General features: G+C 36.7%; 1 protein-coding gene across 1 annotated transcript; it reads right to left on the bottom strand.

Annotated features, from left to right (window-relative positions):
* Positions 1 to 12,461: 12,461 nt before the first annotated feature.
* Positions 12,462 to 14,730, bottom strand: LOC100602639 (putative BMP-2-inducible kinase-like protein). The gene has a single exon (XM_003269030.3). The coding sequence runs from the start codon at positions 14,383 to 14,385 to the stop codon at positions 13,150 to 13,152; it is 1,236 nt and encodes a 411-aa protein (XP_003269078.2). The 5' UTR covers positions 14,386 to 14,730; the 3' UTR covers positions 12,462 to 13,149.
* Positions 14,731 to 22,851: the final 8,121 nt, after the last annotated feature.

Raw genomic sequence — 22,851 nt, 5'->3', positions numbered from 1 at the left:
TCCTAATGGACATTTGTAGACCACTATAACCAAAAGTGGTAGAATTCACAATTTTTGCAAGTACACATGGAATGTTCACCAAAATAAACCATATCCTGATTTATAAAATAAACTAACAAACTGGCTTCTCTCACTTAGCAATATGAATTTAAATTTCCCCCATATCTCTTCATGGCTTTATACCTCGTTTCCTTTTACTGCTGAATAATGTTTCATTTTATGGATGGGCCGTAAAATGTTTATCTGTGCACCTATTGAGGGACATCTTGGTTGCTTCCAAGTTTTGGCCAATATTAATAAAGCTGTTATAAACATTCATTTGCAGGTTTTTGTGTTATCATGAATTTCCATTCATTTGGTTAAATACCTAGGAATATAATTCCTAGATAGTATAGCAATTATATGTTTGGTTTTGTAGGAAACTGCAAACTGTCTTCCAAAGTGGCTGTATCATTTTGTATTTCCACTAACAGTGAATGGGAGTTCCTTATGCTAAACAGCCTCTACAGCATTTGGTGTGGTCGGTGTTATAGATTTTGGCTATTCTTTCAGGTGCATAGTGGCATCTTATTGTTGTTTTAATTTGCAATTCCCTGATGATGTATGAGGGGACTTCAAAAATTCAGGGAAAAATTGAACAAAAAGGTAAAAGTAAAAAATATAAACTTCTTAACATAAGCTCCATCGAGTTCAAGATACTTTGTAAGCACTGATACCAGCCATTTGGTTCATCCCTAAGGAACTGAGGGTTCTGAGAATTTAATCAGGTCAATGAAGTCTTTTTTACGTTATGAACTGAAGAAAAATGTGTGCAATTTAAAGGTTTGTTAAGATTTTGATTATTGTTCTTTGGCCCTCCAGAAAACCAACTAGAAAAATTCCTTAAACATTCCAAAAGACTATTGCCATGACCTTTGTTCTTGACCAGTCCACTTTTGCTTTGACTGGACCACTTCCACTTCTTGGTAGCCATTGCTTTGATTGTGCTTTATCTTTAGGATCATACTGGTAAAGCCATGTTTTGTCTCCTGTTAAAATTCTTCAAGAAATTGCTACAGGATCTCGATCCTACTTGTTAAAATTTCCATTGAAAGCTCAGCTCTTGTCTGCAGCTGATCTGGGCACAACAGTTTTGGTACCCATTGAGTAGAAAGTTTGCTCAACTTTAATTTTTCAGTCAGAATAGTGTAAGCTAAGCCAATTTAGATACCTATGGTGTTGACTGTTGTTTGTGCTGTTAATTCTTGGTCTTCTTCAATTAGGGCATGGACATAATTTTTTTCAAGATTTTTTTCAAACGATGTGGAAGGCTTGCTGCTATGTGCTTCATCTTCAGCATCATCTCATCCCTTCTTAAAATGAGTTATCCATTTGCAAACTGCTGATTTCTTTTGGATAATCATCCCCATAAACTTCTTATAAAGCATCAATGATTTTACCACTCTTCCCCCAAGCTTCACACTAAATTTGATGTTTGTTTTTGCTTCAATTTTAGTGGAATTTATGTTGCTCTGGCAGGTGCTCTTTTCAAACTTACGTCTTACCTTTTCAGTGCCTCAAACTAGATCCTGTTCAGGCATGTTATAACAAGTTAGTATGAGCTTATTTTGGTATAAAAAAATTTGGACTCCATAATTTTTTCATAATATGCATTTTTCATTACCTTTTGGAAGACAGCTCATATCACCTTGAGCTTCTTTTCATATGCCTGTTTTCCATATGTATATCTTCTTTGGTGAGGTGTCCTTTTCAGATGTTTGTACATTTAAAAATCAGTTATTACCCACTCCCACCACTTCTATTCAACATAGTACTGGAAGTACTATCAAGAGCAATTAGACAAGAAAAAGAAATTAAAGATATCTAAATTGGAAAGAAAGAAGTAAAATGATACTCTCTTTGCACATGATATGATCCTATGTGTAGAAAACTCCAAAGACTCCACCAAAAAAACTATTAGATCTAATAAATGAATTCAGTAAAGTTGCACGATATAAAATTAATATACAAAAATCCATGGCCATTTTATTCACAAATAACAACCTAGCTGAGAAATCAAGAAAACAATCCCATTTATGATAACATAAAACACTTAAGAATAAATTTGACCAAGAAGATGAAAGTGCGTCAGTATAGCCTGCACACTGAAAACCACAAAACATTGATGAAATACATTGAAGAGGACACAAATAAATAAAAAGATATTCCATGCTCATAGATTGGAAGAATTAATGTTGTTAAAGTGTCTATACTACCTAAAGCAATATATAGATTCAATGCAATCCCTGTCAAAATCTCATCAGCATTCTTCACAGAAATAGAAAAAAATCATACAATTTCTGTAGATCCACAAAAGATTCTGAATAACCAAAGCAATTCTGAGAAAAAAAATCCTGGAGGCATCATACTTCCCAATTTAAATTTATATTACAAAACGAGAGTAATCAAAACAATATAGTATTGGCATAAGAGATACACAAGACAGTGAAATAGCCAGAAATAAATCCAAACATATATGGTTAATGAATTTTTGACAAGAGCACCAAAAAGACAAAATGAGAAAAGGGTAGTCTCTTCAATAAATAGGTGCTGGAATTTCCACATGCAAAAGAATGAAATTAGACTCTTACGTTGCACCATACACAAAAATCAATCCAAAATGGATAAAAGATCTGAATGTAAGACCTGAAGCCATAAGTCTCCTAGAAGAAAACATAAGGGAAAAGCTCCTTGACACTGGCTTTGGCAATGCTTCCTTGGATATCACACCAAAACCTCAGGCTACAAAAGCAACAATAAATAAATGAAATTATATCAATCTAAAAAACTTCTACACAGAACAAAAACAATCAACAAAATGAAAAGGCAATGTACAGATAAGGAGAAAATATTTGCAAACCATATATCAGGCAAGGGTTTAATATTCAGGATTTAGGAAGAACTCATACAACTCAATAGCAAGACAACATATAACCTGATTTAAAAAAATGGGGAAAGGACTTGAATAGACATTTCTTCAAAGATGACAGAAAATGACCAACAGGTATATGAAATGGTGCTCAATATCACCAATCATCAGGAAAATGCAAATCAAAACTACTTTGAGATACCACCTCATACCTGTTAGGATAGCTATTATCAAAAAGACAAGAGCTAACAGGTGTTGGTGAGGGTGTGGAGAAGAGGGAGCACTTGTACACTGTTAGTGGGAATGTCTTATAGATTGGTGCAGCCATTATGGAAGACAGTATGGAGGTTCCTAAGTAAATTAAAAATAGAACTACCATATGACCCAGCAATCCCTCTTCTGGGTATATCCCCAAAGGAAATGAGATTATCTCTGCACTCCCAAGTTTATTGCAGCACAATTCACAATAGTCAAGATACAGACACAACCTAGGTGTTCATCAATGGGCAAATGGATAAAGAAACTGTGATATAGAGAGATCAATAGATAGAAAATTAGAATATTATTTAGCCTTTAAAAAGAAGGCAGTCCTGTCATTTGCCAAAACATAGATAGACCTGGAAGACATTATGCTAAGTGAAATAAGCCAGACACAGAAAGAAAAATATTGTGCGATCTCACTTATATGTGGAATCAAGAAAAAAAGGTTAAATATATAGAGATAGAGAATAAAACAGTAATTACTAAGCTCAGGATAAGGTGGAGGAAATGAGATGTAGGTCAAAGGATGCGAAGTAGTAAATACGCAGGATGAACAAGTGAAAAGATCAAAGATCAAATGTACAACATGAGGACTATAGTTAATACATATTGTATATTGTGTTCAGGATTTTTTGCTAAATGAGTAGATTATACCTGCTCTTGCCAATGGGGGAATAATCAGTAACTGTGAGATGATGGGTATGTTCATTGTTCCACTATAGTTTTACTATATATATGTTTCATATAACATTGTGTTGTATACCTTAATATAGACAATAAAATTTATTTAAAACATAAAAAACCAGGTTTATTTTCTTATTGTTGAGCTTAAAGAGTTCTTTGTATATTTTGGATAAAAGTTCTCTATCAGAATGTCCTTTGCTAATATTTTATCTCAGTCTGTGGCTTATCTTCTCATTCTTTTTATAGTGTCACAGGGTAGAAATTTTTAATTTTAATGAAGTCTAGTTTATCTATTCTTTCTTGCATTGGTTGTACTTTTGGTATTGCATCTAAAAAGTCATTGCTAAACCCTAGGTCAACCAGATTTTCTCCTATACTATTTTACAGGAGTTTTATAGTTTTTCATTTTACACTTAGGTCTATGGTCCATTTTAAGAACATTTTTATGAAGGGTGTAAGGTCTGTGTCTAGCTCCCATTCAAGGCTTATTATATCTCACCTGGAGTGTCAGGCTGCCAGCATTTCTTATCCCCTCCAATTCCAACTTGAATTGACTAAATTCCTGGTGAGTGTAGCCAAGAGTCATGCCTCCAGGCTTCAGGTCAGCACTTGATGGTACCTCCAGGCCAGTACACCCAGGACCCAGCTCCAGGATAACCTTGGCAGTCTCAGGCACCAGGCCAGCACCCACAGCCCTGGGACCAAGCCGTGACCTTAAATACCCAGCTTCTAGGCCTGCCCCACTGCCAGGCCAGGCCCCATAGCCCCAGACTCCAGGCAGATACCCATGGACCTAGTTTCCAGGCCCTCCTCTGCACGAGACCAACACCTCTAGACCGTAGCTCCAGGCTAGCCTTTACTAACCTAGGAACCAGTCTGCCACAGTGCCAGGCTAGCCACCACATCTCCAGACTCCAAGCCAGCAAATGCAGACCCAGGCTCCAGGCCTGCTCTAGCACCAGGCTGGCCCCTGAAGCTCCGGGCTTCAGGCTTACTGCAGTGCTAGGGTGGCACCAACAGGCACGAGCACCAAGCCTGCTCCTGCAGCCTCAAGGTCCAGGCTGGGCCCTGGAGACTCAAGCTTCAGGCCCAACCCAGACTCCGGATTGGCCCAGTACCAGACTGGGATTGGCCCAGTACCACATGGGCCCAGGCTTCAGGCACCCCCCCCCCCATACCATTGCCTGGTCTGCCTCTTCAGCCCCAGACTCCAGGCCAACACTTGTGGACCTAGCCTCCAGTCTCACTCCAGCACCAGGTTGGTGTGCATAGACCCAAACTCGAGGCCACCCTTGACAGTCCAGCAGAATCAGGATCCAGGCCTGCCCTAGGAATCTCAGTAACCATAACGGTATGAATCTAGAAATCAATAACAAGAAAAATTGGAGAATTCACAAATATGTGGAAATTAAACAACATGCTCCTGAACAAAGAGTCAAGAAGAAATGAAAAGGAATTGAAAAATATCTTGGGACAAAAGAAAGTGGAAACAACACGCCAAATTTATGGGATGCAGCAAAAGCAGTTCTAAGAGGGGACTTTATAGCAATAAATGCCTACATCAAAAAAGAAAAAGGACTTAAAAATCCAAACTAACATTATACCTCAAGGAACTCTAAAAAAGACCAGCCTAAACTGAAAGCTGGCAGAAAGGGAATAAAGGTCAGAGCAGGAATAAAAATGAATAGAGACTAGAAAAACAACAGAAAGGATAAGCAAAACTAAGAGTTAGTATTTTGAAAAGATAAGCAAAATTGACAAACTTTTAGCTTGACTAAGAAAAAGAGAGAAGACTGAAATGAATAAAATCATAAATGAAAGAGAAGACATTACAACTGATACTACAGAAATACAAAGAGTCATAAGAAACTATGAGCAATTATATTCCCAAAAAAATTGATAACCTAGAAAAAAATGGATACATTCCTAAAAACATACAGCCTACCGACACTGAATCATGAAGAAACAGAAAATCTGTATAGACCAATAACAAATAAGTACATTAAATGATTAATCCAAAACTCCCAACATAGAAAAGCCCAGGACCTGATGACCTCACTGCTGAATTATACCAAACATTTAAGGAAGAACTAATACCAATCCTTCTCAAAATATTCCACAAAATTGAGGAGGAGGGAATACATTCAAACTCATTTTGAGGCCAGCATTACTCGGATACCAAAGCCAGACAAGACACTACAAGGAAAGAAAACTGCAGACCAATATTCCTGATGAACATAGATGCAAAATCCTCAACAAAATGCTAGCAAACTCAATTCAACAACGCATTAATGGGTCATTCACCATGACCAAATGGTATTTATCCCAGGGAGGAAAGAATGGTTCAACATATGCAGATTAATAAATATGGTACATCACATTAATAGGATAAAAGACAAAAGCCAATCGATCATCTTAATAGGTGCAGAAGCACTTGACAAAACATACTTTTATAATAAAAAGCCTCAACAAATTATGTATAGAAGGAATGTATGTCAACATAATAAAAGCCATTTATATATAACAGCCCACAGCTGACATCATACTCAATGGGAAAAAGCTAAAATCTTTTTCTCTGTGATCAGGAACTAGACAAAGATGCCCACTCACTTCTGTTCAATAGAATACTGGAATTCCTAGCAAGAGCAGTTAGTGAAGATGAAATAAAAGGCTTCTATTTCAGAAAGGAGCAAGTGAAGTTATTTCTGTTTGCTGATAACATGATCTTGTTAGAAAACTATAAAGGCTCCACAAAAGAACAATTGGACCTAATAAACATCTTCTGAAAATTTACAGTATACAAAATTAAGATACGAAATCTGAAGTGCTTCTATGCACTAACAATAAATTTCTGAAAAAGAAATCAACAAAACAATCTCATTTACAATAGCTATAAAACTAAAACTCTGAGGAATAAATTTAACCATGAAGGTGAGAGATCTGTACAGTAAAAAGTATAAAACACTGATGAAAGAAACTAAAGAAAATGAGAATAACTAGAAATGTATCTTGTGTCTGTAAGTTGTAAGAATTAATATTGTTAAAATGCCCATATTAATCAAAGCAATCTACAGATTTTATGCCATCCATATCAAAACTTCAATGACATTTTTCACAGAAATAGAACAACCCAACAATTTGTATGGAGCTATAGAAGATGCTGAATAGCCAAAGTAATCTTGAGTAAAAAGAATAAAGCTGGAGGCATCACATTTCCTGATTTTAAAATCTACTATAAAGTTATAGTAGGCAAAACAACTTGATACTAGCATAAAAACAGACAAATAGACTAATGGAACAGAACAGAGAGCCCAGAAATAAATCCACACATTTACAGTCAATTGATGTTTGACAAAGGTGCCAAGAACACACAATGGGGAAAGGACAGTCTTTTTGATAAACGGTGTTGGGACAACCGGATATACATACACAGAAGAATAAAGAAGAATAAAATTAGATCCTTATTTCACACTATATACAAAATATCAACTCAAAATGGATAAAAGACTTAAATGTAAAACCTGAAACTGTAAAATTACGAGAAGAAAACATAGGGCAAAAGTTCCATGTCACTGATGTGGGCAATGATTTGTTGGCTATAACCCCAAAAGCACAGGTAACAAAACCAAAAATGGACAAATGCTATTACAACAAATTAAAAAGCCTATGCACAGCAAAGGAAACAAAGTGAAGAGACAACCCATAAAATGGGAGAAAATATTTGTAATCCACACATCTGATAAAAAGTTAATATACAAAATATATAAGGAACTCAAAGAACTCAATAGCAAGAAAACAAGTAACCCAATTAAACAATGGACAAAAAGACCTAAGTTGTTATTTTCAAAAGAAGACATACAAATGGCCATTAGATATATGAAAAAAAATGCTCAACATTCCTAATCATCAGGGAAATGAAAATTAAAAACCACCATATCACATCACACCCGTAGAGTGAGCTAGTATCAGAAAGGGGAAAGTTGGTCAGTGTTGAGCAGAATGAAAAGAAAAGGGAACCATTGTACACTGTTGGTGGGAAAGTAAATCAATACCACTATTATCAAAAACAGAGGTTCTTCAAAAAAATTACCATATTATCCAGCAATTTGACTTCTAGGTAAATATCCAAAGAAAATGTAATCAGTATTTCAAGAGATATCTGCACTCCCATATTATTTACATTATTCACCACAGCTAAAATATGAATTCAACCTAAATGTCCATTGACAAATGAATGGATAAAGAAATTGTGGTATATATATACACATGGAATACTCTTTAGTCTTCAAAAAGGATATCCTGTCATTTGGGACAACATGGATGAACCCAGAGGATAATGTGTTATGTGAAATAAGCCAAGCACAGAAAGACAAAAACTCCATGATCTTACTTATATGTGGAATCTAAAAATGATAGATTCACAGAAGCAGAGTGTAGACAGGAGCCCTGTTGGGGAAATGGGAGATAGAGGAGATATTGGTTAAAGGATAGAAAATTTTAGTTAGTTAGACAAGAGGAATAAGTTCAAGAATATTGTCTAACATGGTGACTATACTTACAACAATGCATTAATGATATATTTTGTACTTGAAATTTGCGTAGAGTAGATTTTAAGTGTTTTCACCGCAAAAATAAATATCCAAGGTAATGCATATGTGAATTAGCTTGATTTAGCCACTTCACAATGTATACATACTTTAAGAAATCATGTTGTACACCATATATATGTAATTTTTATTTGTAATTCAATAATAATAAACAAATTAAGCAGAAGAATGGAATCGAAGATTAGGTCAGAAATTAATATTACGTAAAAGAGAAAAACAACAGAGAAAATGAGGTAATCAAAAACTTGGTTCTTTTAAAAGATTAACAAAATTGATGAAACGAGCTACACAAATCGTGAAAAAAGGAGAATACTCAATTTACTAAAATAAAAATGAAAGAGTTGCCATTACTACCAACATTACAAAAACAAGAGAAATATAAGGAAATACTATCTACAATTATATGACAACAAAATAGATAACGTGAAATGGATAAGTTCATAGAAGAACACAAACTACTGAAACTAACTCAAGAAAAAATGTAAAATCTGAATGGACCTATAGAGAGTAAGGAGATGTAAATAAGCAATCGCTCAATTTCACAGAAAGAAAAGGCCAGAAACAGTAGACTTCACTGGTTAGTTCTATCCAATACTTAATAATGTATACCAAATTTCTAAAACTCTTCCGAAAATTAGAAGAGGAGGGCACACTTCCCTACACATCCTGTGAGTACATTACTATCGAGATACCAAAACCAGACAATATTACGAGGAAAGAAAACTACATACTGATATTGCTTATGAGTATAGACACAAAAATCCTCAGCAAAGTATTAACAAACCAAATTCAACAACATATAAAAAGAATTGTACAGCATGACCTAGTAAGATTTATCCTAGGAATGCAAGGTTGTTTCACATTTGAAAATCAGTTAATGTAATACACCATGTCAAAAGAATGAAAACAAAAACCAAATGATCATCTCAATAAAAGTAAAAACAGTTTGACAAAATCTAGCACTCTTTCATGATAAAAACACTCAACAAACTAGGAACAGAAGGAAACGTCCTCAAAGCTGACAAAGGGCATCTATGGAAAACCCACAGCTAACATAACAGTTAATGATAAAAGCTTTCTCTCTAAGATCTAGAACAAGACACGGATGTTTGCCTTCACCACTTTTGTTCCACATTGTACTGAAGATTCCAGTCAGGGCAATTAGGCAAGAAAAAGAAATAAAAATCAACCTGATTTGAAAGGAAGTAAGACAATCTGTATTTGTAGATGACATAAATGTACGCGTGAATATCCTAAGGAATCTACTACAAACTATTGGAAATAATTAACAATTTCAACACAGTGGCAGGAGACCAGATCAATATACAAAATCAATTGTATTTCTCTACAGCAGCAATGAGCAAAACAAAAATGAAATGAAAAGTGATTTAATTTGCAATATCATGAAAAATAACAAAATCCTTAGGAATAAATGTAACAAAACAAGTGCAAAACCTATACTCTGAAAACAACATTGTTAAAACATTAAAGAAGTCTTAAATAAATAGAATGACATTCCATAAAGACTTTATATAGTTAAAATGGCAATACCCCTTAAACTCATCTGCAGATTCAATCCTTATCAAACCCAGCAGACATTTTGTTTGTTTGTTTTGTTTGTTTTTATCTTTTTTTTTAATTATACTTTAAGTTCTGGGATACATGTGCAGAATGTGCAGGTTTGTTACATAGGTATACATGTGCCATGGTGGTTTGCTGCACCCATCAACCCGTCATCTACATTAGGTATTTCTCCTAATGCTATCCCTCCCCTTGCCCCCCAACTTCTGACAGGCCCCAGTGTGTAATGTTCCCTCCCTGTGTCCATGTGTTCTCATTGAGAGTTATAACTACATCCTAAAGAAGCACAGGGGACACCCAAATAATATTAGGGAAAGAAACCCATATATATATATGGTCTTTGCTATATATATATATACATATATATTTATATTTGCTTAGTGGTATACATATAACCTTTCTTACATTCTTAAACCAGAATTGGAACATCCCATAATAGAGCCAAACTTTTATTGAGTGCTGTATGCTAGGTACTGTGTTAAGCACTTTCACATACCTTGGGAGCTTTATTCTCATAATTATCATAATGCAATGACCTGAGCATCAGCTGTATGGAGTGACCTGCACCTTGACCATGATTCTGGGGGATGATGGATGAAAAATGCAAAGTATAAATATATACTTTTTAGGAAAATGCCTCTACTTCAACACAAAGGAATCTCTCCATTTCTATCCCTTTGACCCCCAATGGAATCCTGTATCTTTTCTCTGAGCTACAATCTTGAAAGAAGATAGTTACTGTGCTGTGTTATAAGAATGTAAATATTTTAAGCTGTCAGAGTTGTTTCCTCAGAATTTATCCAACATTATAAGCCAAAGGGTCTACATCAGTGTCTGAATCATTTAAAATTATTCAGTGTATTGAGAAGCGAGTAAAACGCTAGGTATTTCATGTTTACATCTGAAGGAGACCACATTAGTTCATCCCCTACCCCTTTTCTAAATGATGAAACTCATGAGATCTAGCAAAGACCAAGGACTAAAATAAGAAGCATATTGTGCACACCTCAACAGATTTTCATTTAAAAAGTTATTCTGTTTGATACAAACCTACTGTAGTTCATGAATTTACTATGTGTAATCATCAAGTCTTCACTTTTAAAAGAAAGTATCCCTTGAATCTATTTTGTAAAGTTTTTAAACATCTACTTGAGCATTTGCATTAGCAGTATTAATTAGCCTGAGAATCAGGAAAAAAAAGTTGCAAATATATTTGCCTTTGGCATGAGGACAAGTAATTGGTGCAGTCCAGCTCTAAAAGTACAACTCTAAGTAATAATGTAATGCTTGGTCTGCCTCTGCTACATTGTGATTCACATATTGCTTCCCTATCCACAAATTTGTATTTGATTTAGCATATAAAAGAGGGAAAAAAGCAATAAAAAGACAAATATGTGGTTTATTTACATATACTTTGCTTCTTTCCAAGTTCAGAACTGTGAAAATAGGCAAATATCTTATCCCATTGAGGCACTATAATTAAGAGATGCCTAACAAAATTACTCATAAAATATACTTTAATTGGGTTCAAAGAGAGTTAATTTAAAATATAAAAATCAAAGAGAGTACCAGTTGATGAGTTTCCACTCCTTTCTGTAAATAGCATTAACTGTTCTAGAAACTTCCAAGTGTTAATCTGATAGTGCAAGACAGTTAATTATAACTTAAAATATTTATAGACACAGGAAGCACAGGTACTATATTCACATTAATTCACATATGTAATCTCTATCATTAAATAATTTCTATAAAATCTCAAGTTTCTAATTAGCATTTGTGGTGTTAAAAAAAGGCAATTGGTAGCTGGGTTCTTTTCAGTGAAGACACGATCAGCTAGCAGAGTTAAGATGCTAGTCCACCTTACATGCATTTTAGGATCTAATGTATTAGTGCAGAGGTACTTGCAACAGGATGCATGAATCCTGCCTATAAGGCTTTGTGGGTGTCACCGTTCTGTGCACTTTATTAAAACTACTCCACCCCCCAAACCTAATAAAAATAATTGTTGCTTATGACTTGGGGAATATTTGGTGAAGTTGCTAATAAAGTACATTATTAAATGCAACATGATTTCACACTGTAAATGTCCTGAAAATTCAGTTTCTCCTACGTATTTTCTTCCTAAAATAAAATTTTTATATAACCCTTGTCCTCACTCCCAATTTTTTCCAGTAATCTGCTTTATTAGGGCCATGTTAATAAAAGTTTGGGGCAAGAAGCCATTCATAAACAATATAAAGTGTTTCTAAAGTAGTGAATTTTTTCTTCTATATCATTTTTTCTGCTTATCATTTCTTTTTGAATGTCAGATATTTCTCTTTATATTTTTTGTTCTAGGCTTCTATGTGATAGTCCATTTTTAAAATTTATGTTTTAATTGACAAAAATTATATATGTTTATCATGTATAACATTGTTTTGAAATATGTAAATCGTGGAATAGCTAAATTGAGCTAATTAACGTACACATTATTTCATATACTTATCATTAGATATTCCATATTAATGGCATTTGTTTTTAAAATGAAACAGTTTTAGGCACAATAGTCAGTTACTTCTGGTTCTGCTTTGTGGAGAAAGGTGTATGGAGTGAAATCTCTGCACTCTCCAGATAATAACTTTCTAATGCTTTAAGAGAACTAGATTGTTTTTAACTGCATGGAAATTAGAAGAGACCTTAAAAAAATTCACAAACGTAACTAGTGTATGTACAAATAACCCTAATTTTAGGGATATGCACACAAAAATGACATTCTGATATTAAAAATAACAGTTTTACTGTCCCTCCTGAGTGGTTAACACACCTGGAAGGGTGCCATGTGCTTTCACTGGAAGTACCACACTTGCATTTCTGTGTCGTGATGTCAGTAGCAGAAACCCTTAGTTAGAGCTGGCAATTTAGCTCCCTTTTCTCCTGCTTGGAAGAGGCATCAAGTTACTACCCTGTAGAGATACTTCATTTTTCTATCTGGTTTATTTAAAAATCACCTGTTCTGATTGATCTTTAAGAAGGAATGATATAAACAGCCATTAATTTTTTTTTCAAATTCATAAAACTATTCATACTTTTTTGAAACAGGAGTTAATGCCAATAATCCATCAGAAGTATCTACTGTTTAGAAGGAAATGGGGCAGCACCAAATGGGTCTAATTCGACTGGTTGGGACTGTTGGGACTGCTGTGGAGTGATGCTTTGCATCACAAGTTCTGTAAAGGGCATGGCACCAAAATCATCCATTTTCAATACATCTGCACTATGGAATGACCCATGTAGTGAATTTTGTCTTGGCTGCTCAGGCAGGACAGTATTGTGATCAGCACGGATGTCACTCAGGCCCTGATGTAGAGGGTGCCATGACAGGTCTGGAGGATGGAAGGGCTTGGCACCGAAGGGGTCCAACAGGCTCTCCTCGAGTTGTAAGACATTCCCCCTATCTTTCCCATCAGTCACTGCAGCACCAATGTTCTCCTTGGAGTCTGAGATGGTTAAAAATTCATTGCTGGTTTGAGAGACTCGGCGACCCACTTTTTTGTGCCTGCGAGCCCTCTCTGGAGTGCGGTAGGTAGGCTTCAAAGTCTTCTTTTTGCTAGTTGGCGTACCATGATGCCGCTTCCCATTACTTCTGGACATATCCTGTTTTGTGCGCCTTTGGCGAGAGGACAGTTTCTGTAAGCTGCGCTGTTTGACTTTTTGCTGCTGGCTCCCCATTATTTCCTCAAAGGGCATAAGCCCAAAAAGGTCCTCGTTACTTTCACTTTTACTTGTTGATGTGAGGAAGGGCTGAAATGGAGTGGAGCCAAATATATCTATGCTTTTGGGATGTGTCTCAGGCCCCACCGCATGGCATTCTTGTACATTCACCTTCTTGCTAAAAGGCGCCTTTGTGAATACATCAAATTCCTCCTGCTGGAGTCCCGCAGTAGAAAACCTGTGTTGAGGGAGGTTCTTTTCATTCTTTTCTTGCTGGGACTGTTGAGCACACACTGCAAAGAAGGGGACGGCGCCAAATATATCGAACTCCTGTTTAGGAGTCTCCACTCCAACATCAGAGGATAATTGGGCTGAGGTGAGGAGTATTGTATTAATATCTTGGGTTGGTCCACTGCCAGATTTGTCTCTGTAGACAGGGCTCATATCACTGTACTTTGCTTTAGCCTGCTCATAATCAGAATCAGAGCTACGTTTCTCCTCTTCTTCCTCATCTTCAGAATCCATGAGGAGAGGCCTGTGACCCAGATTTTCTGGTTTGGTATCATTATCATTAAAATCTCCTTGTTCTCCCTGAAGAACTTCTTCATCCTCTTGCTCTTCCTCTTCACTGCTCTTAGGAGAAGGGGCAATCATACCAGATAGGAAAGCCAGGAAGCCAATTGGGTATCTGAGTATCAATATTAACACAGACACTGTGACTAAAAGTCCTTGACTTGTTTGAGTATTCTTCTTTCTTCAGTGCACAATTACTCAAGTAAATGGATATAGGACCCTTTGGAGAAGGACTGAAAAAATCATTACTATGTATACTTGCCATGATGTTACAAATCTCTCCTCCTGGGGACCCAGTCCCGTTTCAGTTTACAGTGGCTCTGAACGTTGGTTCAGGTCGAGAAACTGGACCAGGAAACTATGTCTTTTTATTGAGGCCACTGCCCTCAGCCTCCTGATCATCCATTCAGGTTTTCTTTGTTTGTTTGTTTTTTTGAGATGGAGTGTTGCTCTGTTGCCCAGGCTGGAGTGTAGTGGTGTGATCCGGGCTCACTGCAAACTCTCTTTCTCAGGTGCAAGCGATTCGCCTGCCTCAGCCTCCCTAGTAGCTGGGACTACAGGCGTCCGCCACCACACCAGCTAATTTTTGTATTTTTAGTAGAGATAGGGTTTCACTATCTTGGCCAGGCTGATCTTGAACTCCTGACTTCAGGTGATCCGCCTTCCTTGGCCTCCCACCATCCAGGTTTTATTTTTAAACTCTTTATTACTAAAATAATGTTATAGTCCAGAGAAATTTTAAAAAGGAGATAAAAATTTTCATTTCCCCTCACCCTTTTTTCCCTAATGTTAATAACTTACATAACCATAGTATAACTATAAAAAATTGGAAATTAACATGGTACAATATGTTAAATTAAACTACACACTTTATTTACATTTCACCAGTTATACAACTAATGTATTTTTCTGTCCCAAGGTGCAACTCAGGATCTCAAATTGCCTTTAGTTGTCACTTCTCTTTGTTCTCTTTTAATCTGTGACAGGCCTTCAATCTTTCCTTGTCTTTCATGACCTTGAAAGTTTTGGAGAGTGTGTGTCAGTTATCGTATTATTTTCTATTGCTGCGTAAAACTACCAAAAATTTAGAGGCTGAAAACAACACAAATTTATTACCGCACAGCTTTCATGGCTCAAAAGTCCAGGTATGCATTAGCTGAGTTCTCTGCTCCAGGTACCAGTGGGCTGAAATCAAAATGTCACCTGAGGCTGTGATCTTATCTGAGGCTTGGGATCCCCTTCCAAATTCGCTGGTTGTTGGCAGAATATAGTTCTAACAGTTTGAGGACTGCTGTCTTCCATTTTTTTTTTTTTTTTTTTTTTTTGCTATTGTCAAGAGTTTGCTCTGTTTTTAGATGCTTCCCTCAGGTCCTAGTCATGTGTACCTCTCACAATATAGCAGCTTACTTCTTGGAAGCCAGCAGATAAATCTCTAGTCTGCTATGGGAGATTATTATATAATGTAACATTATTATAATAGTTACTATTTCATCACCTTTGCCATAAAATGTAACCTAATCAAGACATTGATTATCTCATCATATTTAAAGGTTACAACCACACTAAAAAAGAAGGGTTAACACTGGAGAAAGGGAAACTTGGGAGCCATCTTTGAATTCCACTTACTAATTTGATTGTTGAGTGTTCCTCAATTTGGATTGGTTGAATCTTATGATTAGATTAAGGTTATGCATTTTTGATGATAATACTACAGAGGACATGTTGTATCTTCTCAATGCATCATATCAGAAAATATATGAGGTTGATGTGTCCTATTGCTGGTGATGTTAATTTGTTTTTTTAAGTTTTATTTTATTTTTAATTGACAAATAGTAATTATATATATTTGTGGGGTACAAGGTGATGTTTCAATACTTGTATACATTGTGAAATGATCAAATCAGGTAATTAGTGTATCTATAATCTTAAATATTTATCATTTCTTTGTGTGAGAACATTTAAAATCCTCTCTTTTAGATATTTTGAAATATACACTACAATATTAATTATAGTCACCTTGCCGTGCAATATAACACAATTTTTCTCCTAATTGTGCCTTTGTACCCATTGACCAATGTCTCCTCTTTCCCCATTCACCTCTTTCTTCCCCAGCCTCTGGCAAACACCACTCTATTCTCTACTTCTATGAGTTTGACTTTAGATTCCTTATATAAGTGAGATCATACAGTATTTGTCTCTCTGTGCCTTGCTTGTTTCACATAATGTCCTCTAGATTCATCCATGTTGTTGCAAATGACAGAATTTCCTGTTTTTAAAGAGCTGAATGGTATTCCATTGTGCATATATATCACTTTTAAAAATTAATTCATCTGTTGGTAGACACTTAGGTTGTTTCCATATCTTGGGTATTGTGAAGAATGCTGCATTGAACATGGTAGTACAGATATCTCTTCAGCATGCTGATTTCATTACTTTTGTTGTTTTTACGTTTTTAAGTTTTTATTTTAAGTTCTGGGATACACATTCAGGATATGCAGGTTTGTTACATAGGTAAATGTGTCCCATGGTGATTTACTGCACCTATCAACCCATCACCTAGGTATTAAGCCCAGCATGCATTAGCTATTTTTCCCTCCCCTGACCCCCACAAACAGGTCCCAGTGTGTGTTTTTCCCTACCCTGTGTCTATGTATTCTCATTGTTCAGCTCCCACTTATAAGTGAGAATATGCAGTATTTGGTTTTCTGTTCCTGCATTAGTTTGCTGAGAATAATGGCTTCCAGCTCCATCCATGTCCCTGCAAATGACATGATCTTGTTCCTTTTTATGGCTGCATAGTATTCCATGGTGTATTTGTACTACATTTTCTTTATCCAGTCTATCGTTGATGGGCGTTTGGGTTGATTCCATGTATTTGCTATTGTAAATAGTGCTGCAATGATCATATACATGTATGTATCTTTATAATATAATTATTTATATTCCTTTGGGTATATACCCAGAAATGGGATTGCTGAGTCAAATAGTATTTCTGGTTCTGGTCTTTGAGGAATCACCACACTGTCTACCACAATGGCTGAACTAATTTACATTTCCACCAACAGTGTAAAAGTGTTCCTGTTTCTCCGCAGCCTCACCAGCATGTTTTTTCTTGACTTTTTAATAATCGCCATTCTGACTGATGTGAGATGGTATCTTATTGTGGTTTTTTTTTTTAAAGACTCTTAATTATTGAACTAGAAATTTAAACCACATTTGTAAACTACTTAGAAAACAAGACTGCCACACATCAAAATGGATGGGATTTGAACATATTTGAACTTAAGAGATAGTTCAAAATCCTTCAATGCATTCCTTTGTATACAAACAAAAAATAAGCATCAGTCTCAAAGAGTTAGGGGAAAAAATCTAGAGAAAACAAAATAAGTCTAAAACAAGACATTAACATATTTTAAAACAAAATCACAATTGATAAACAAATCAAAACTCTAGTTTTCTGAACGGAAAACAGATATCCTTAACAAGTCTAGTCAAGTAATGTTGAGCACCCGATTCTGTCGCTGCTCGGGGTGCCCCTATATAACCTGCATGGACCTAGGGGGACTGAACAAAGTGGGGCAAATGTGGGAATAAAAGACATGAGACAAAAGAGTATATTTGGAAGGAGGGGTCGGGGGCGCCTTGCCTCTAATGGACAAGGGCCCTGAGCTTTACACAGCCCTCTGTATTTATTAGGCAAAAGAGATAGTGAGAAGGCGGGTGGAAGAAAGGGTCAGCTGCTCAGTCCGGAGTAGGCTTGCAAGACTGCATTCCTTGATGAACAGGCTCTAGATGTCACAGTAGATAACTTTGGCGCCAGGGAGTGATTGCCTCCAGCAAACCTTCTGTCAGCAGGAGCAGTCGTAAGTTTGCTCACATCCTGCATTCATAATAAAGTTTGCTGTTTGATCGTATAGCCTCCAGTGGAATGCTGAGTTGGTCATGTCCCACAGGCCTTCAGCTCCCTACATATCCGCCTTTCTGTTTATGAATTAATTGGAAGAATGTAAGGCCAGGCTGGGCAGCTCTCATTCTCTGATTGGCAGTCCATCTGATTTTACAGACTATAAAAAGAAGAGACAAAACATTATTCCAAGAACTACATATAAGATGTTAATGTGGTGCTTTAGATAGGCCCAAGGGTTGGGGCTCTCCAGGCCTTGCTGGAATTCGGTCCAGTCTCCTAAAGAAGGCTGAAACTCTTGAGTTTGCGTATTTAAATCAAGAATTTTGTTTTGTAATTCACCAATATCAAAGGTGATGTTGGATGTGAAAGCTCCCTGCAAATGGACTTTCACAAGGTCCCATGGATACTCACTTTTCTAAGTTGGTTACACAAATATGAGTGTGATTAAAATGACAACGCAATTACTGCTGCAATTGCAAAGTTTGTACTTGTCCCCCTAACCATAGAACCGTGGATTTCAACATTGGCACTTCAGTTTGTAACTCAGTGTTAATTTTATTCTGAAGTAGCCATGCTTGGTTAGCTGTACATGTCCAGTTTTCCATGTACTGAGCTGTTTGAACAGAACTATGCAAAGCTACAGAAGGTATCACAATAGAAGTTATTAGTGTGACCAAGGAAACAATAGCAAAAATTATCATGCCTAAGGCTCTATGGACACAATAAGTAAGCTGAGTTAGAAGAAGTTTCATAAAATGCAAAGCAGGTGTGGCAGCTCAAGGCTCAGACCGATAACAGGAATCTATAGCCCAGGGATGCTACCTAAAATCATCAAAGTAGAGATATTATGTATTTGCAATGTGCTATGATTAATGCAGTGATATAACTGACAAGATTTACAGGTCAATTGGGTATTGTTTTACTGGAGCTGGTCCTTCTTAACTGCTAAGAAGACATAAGAATTAAAAACACAAACTGTAAATTAAGTGGTGATATTCTTTACAAGTGTAATATTAGAACTGTGTCATGACTCCAGTCGGCCTTCTCTCCATCTTTGCACTCAGGCTCAGCTGACTTATGGCTCATACCAGAGGGACCGGGCCTATAGTTGGCCACCCTGGGTTCCTCCAGTTTCCCATTCCATGGTTGCACGCACCGTGAGGGCACCAACACGGCTTGTTCATCTCCTGTAAAAACACAAGCATACCCTCTTCCCCACATCAGTAAATCCACTGGACCTTTCCATTGTCCTTCTTCCAGGGATTTCCATAACACTTTGTAATAAACTTTCCTCTTTTCCTCTAACACTTGCCAATGTCTTTCTGCTGGAGTCTTACCATCCGTACCAGGAGTCAAAAAAATTTAAAGTAAATAAGGCTAAATGTAGTTTTGATTGAGGTGGTAGTTGGCCTCCTTTAACCCCCTTTTTGTCTTTTCAACATGCGTTTTAATGTTCGATGTGCCTGTTCTATAATGCCTTGTCCTCTAGGATTATAAAGAATTCCTGTTTTATGGGTTATAGCCCAAAGCGCAAGAAATTTTGAAAAGCATGACTAGTATAAGCAGGTCCATTGTCAGTTTTTAATTATTTAGGTATCCCTATATGAGCAAATGATGACAGACTGTTGCTGTACATGACCAGCTATCTCACCTGTTTGACATGTAGCATGCAGCATATGAGAATAAGTGAAACAAGCAGTTCTGGGTCTAGTGTACTTTTAACTGTAGCCTATGCGACTGGCTACATTCACAACATAAGCTGAATCATAGACATTGTTGATAGGATCTGAAGCTGTGAGCTTTAAAACCTGAATGACTGCAATTAGCTCTGAGCATTGAGCTGAAACCCCAGAGATCATTATTGTTTTTGGACCTTTTTGGGACAACAAATACCGGTGAATTCCAGGAGCTAACTGACTTTCTATATTTCCTGCATTCAGTTGCTCTTTTACCAACAGATGAAGTTGATCTAGTTTCTCCTGTGTTGGGGGCCATTGATCCACCCATACAGGTTTGTCATTAAGCCATTCTAATGGTAAGGCAGTGGGCGGAGAAGAAATATCAATGACCTCCGTCAGAAATCCTGACCTCCTAGTGCTTTTCTATCTGTTTTTCCAGTTACTGATATTGGGTTAGGATTTCACTGTAGAAACCTCTCCAAACCTTTTCCACTGTGATATCACATGTTCTTCAACATTTTAAATCCTGGATTATCAAAGTTTTCATTTGTAAGTCTCATATCCCATGCTTTAAGTCTCGACCCCATTAATTGTTGGTTGTATTTGCAACATAAGGCTGGAAAGTCCAGAGCGAGCTTAAGGTTGTAAAAGTTCTTTGATAAATAAACAGAGTAACCTTAGCTCTCTGAGTGCTAGTAAACTCAGATTGAGTGATTGAATTATGTGGTCTCTACTAGACTGCCACTTTTCCATATTTACCAGACCCATCAGTAAACAGTGTTAAAACATTAGGTATGGGGGAGTGCAATACCGCTTCGAATTGCCTTTTACTTAAAGGAATCCTGATGATATCAGGGTCATAACATAGCAATTGACTGCATTAATTATTAAGATGGCAAGCTGAAATAAGTAACAAGAAGTTTAAAAAGAAAATCTGAAAGCTTCTCTAGAAGCAGAGACTGAAATAATATACTTTAACCATGTGCTTAAAGCCACAGACAGAATAGCTTAAATCTTGTAATTGAGTTTTCAGGCTGACCAAGTTTATGGACTTTAATCTGGCAAACAGTCTTGAAAACAGTGACTCACTAGCTGGGGAACTCAATTTAGGACTCTTTTAGCAAGTACAAATCAAAGACTATCTGTAATCAGTGGGTTAAGACAGTCATTCATGCATGAGTTTTCAGTACACTTACATACAACTTTTCTTCACTTTCTGAGAAGGACAAAACATTTTTATCTTCAAATTTAACAAATATCATTTAATTAGGTTTAAAGTTCTCTTTTAAAGGGTAATGTGTGGTTTTACATGTACTCTTTAACTAATTCATGGGCCCTCTGTAATCTCTCTCCCTTCAGAGGTTACTGTTTTAATTAAATTGAATTTGGAAAGCTACGTCAGGGGTAGGAGAGAGATAACAACAGTGGCCATTATTAGAAAAGAGGTTTTTCAATTTCTTACATTTTACTAAAATCTTAGTAGAGAATCATAGCCTGGGATGTAACACAGGAAGTTTTGCTATGGGCTGCCCTCAGAGCCAGAGGGCAGCGGTTGCAGGCCTTGGGCGGTGGCCGCGTTGTACTTGCTTAGGCTTTGCCTGTGTCTGCTCCGCTCACTCCCTCCTTTGCCGGTGGGGTGGGGGATGCTGCCGGCCTGGGCGGACCTTGTCGGCTTGGTAGCTGCAAACTTTTCTGCCGCTGAGCCTTTTTTTCTGCCCACCGCCTGCTTGGCCAAGCGGTTTCGACTTCTAATGTCTTTTTCTTATCTTTTTATGAACATACACCTGATTGCCTTGCCGATTTTGCGTTACTGAGCACGTTAAGAGCTCTCCTTCTAATGCTGCCTGTTTAAGACAGGGACTGATAGCTGTAGTGTATTCTCTGTAATGTCTGCGTGTCCAGCAACACGGTTCTGTTTAGCCTGGTCTGCACACATTTCTTGCCAATTTAAATTCCATGTCATATATGCACTAGTGGACAAGCAAGTTTGCGCCAAGTGTTTCACATCAAAGGGTAAAAGATGCATAGCACCAAACACAAATTCTAACAATCCTAAGGTGAATGGGCTCTTTACACCATTATTTGCCACACTTGCTTTTAATTCCTTCAACAACTTTAAACTCTAGTGGAGTGTGTTCATGAATAAGCTGCTGTGGATTATTTGGATCAGGCCTTATGGAAATAGGAAAAGCGCAAGGTCCTAAGGGCTCTCCAGCTATGGCAGCAGAGCGTAAAATTCTTTGTATTAGGGTCTCTATTTCTGCCACCGAAGGAGGTGGTACAGATGTTTCTGCAACTAGAGAAGGCGGTATAGGCCAATTTTATCCTCCCTCTTCTGTTTTTTATTTTCTATTGGAGCTGTGGGTGGGTGATACTATTTTTAGTTTTTTGATGTACCTTCATACTATTTCCTAAAATGACTGTACTAATTTACAGTATCACCATTGGTGTGCTAGTGTTCCCTTTTCTCCACATCCTCACTGACATTTATCTTTCATCTTTTTGATAATAGTCTAACAGGTGTGAGGTGATATCTTGTGGTTTTGATTTGTACTTTTCTGATGATTAGAAATGTTGAGCATTTTAAAATATATCTGATGTCCATTTTTATGTCTTCTTTTGAGAAATGTTTATTTGAGTCCTTTACCCATTTTCTAAAAGGGTTATTTGTTTTCTTGTTACTGAGTAGTTTGAGTTCCTTGTAGGTTTTGGATATTACTTTCTTATTGAATGTATAATTTGCAGATATTCTCTCCAGTCCCTGGATTTTTCCCTCACTCAATTGTTTCCTTTGCAGTACAGAAGCTTTTTAGCTTGATGCAATCTTGTTTGTCTAATTTTGCTTTTGTTACTTGTGCTTTTGGAGTCATATCCAAGAAATCTCTGCTCATGTCAATGTCATGGAAATTTTCTCCTATGTTTTCTTCTAGTAGTTATATAGTTTCAGGTTTTATGTTTAAG

Source organism: Nomascus leucogenys, chromosome X, assembly GCF_006542625.1.
Source record: "Nomascus leucogenys isolate Asia chromosome X, Asia_NLE_v1, whole genome shotgun sequence".
Taxonomy (NCBI): Eukaryota; Metazoa; Chordata; class Mammalia; order Primates; family Hylobatidae; genus Nomascus; species Nomascus leucogenys.
Note: the sequence above shows the minus strand (reverse complement) of the source record. Positions and strands in the feature narration are given on the sequence as shown.

Coding starts and splice junctions, on each gene's coding strand:
- LOC100602639 (XM_003269030.3), bottom strand. CDS start 14,385: ATGATTGCCCCTTCTCCTAAGAGCAGTGAAGAGGAAGAGCAAGAGGAT.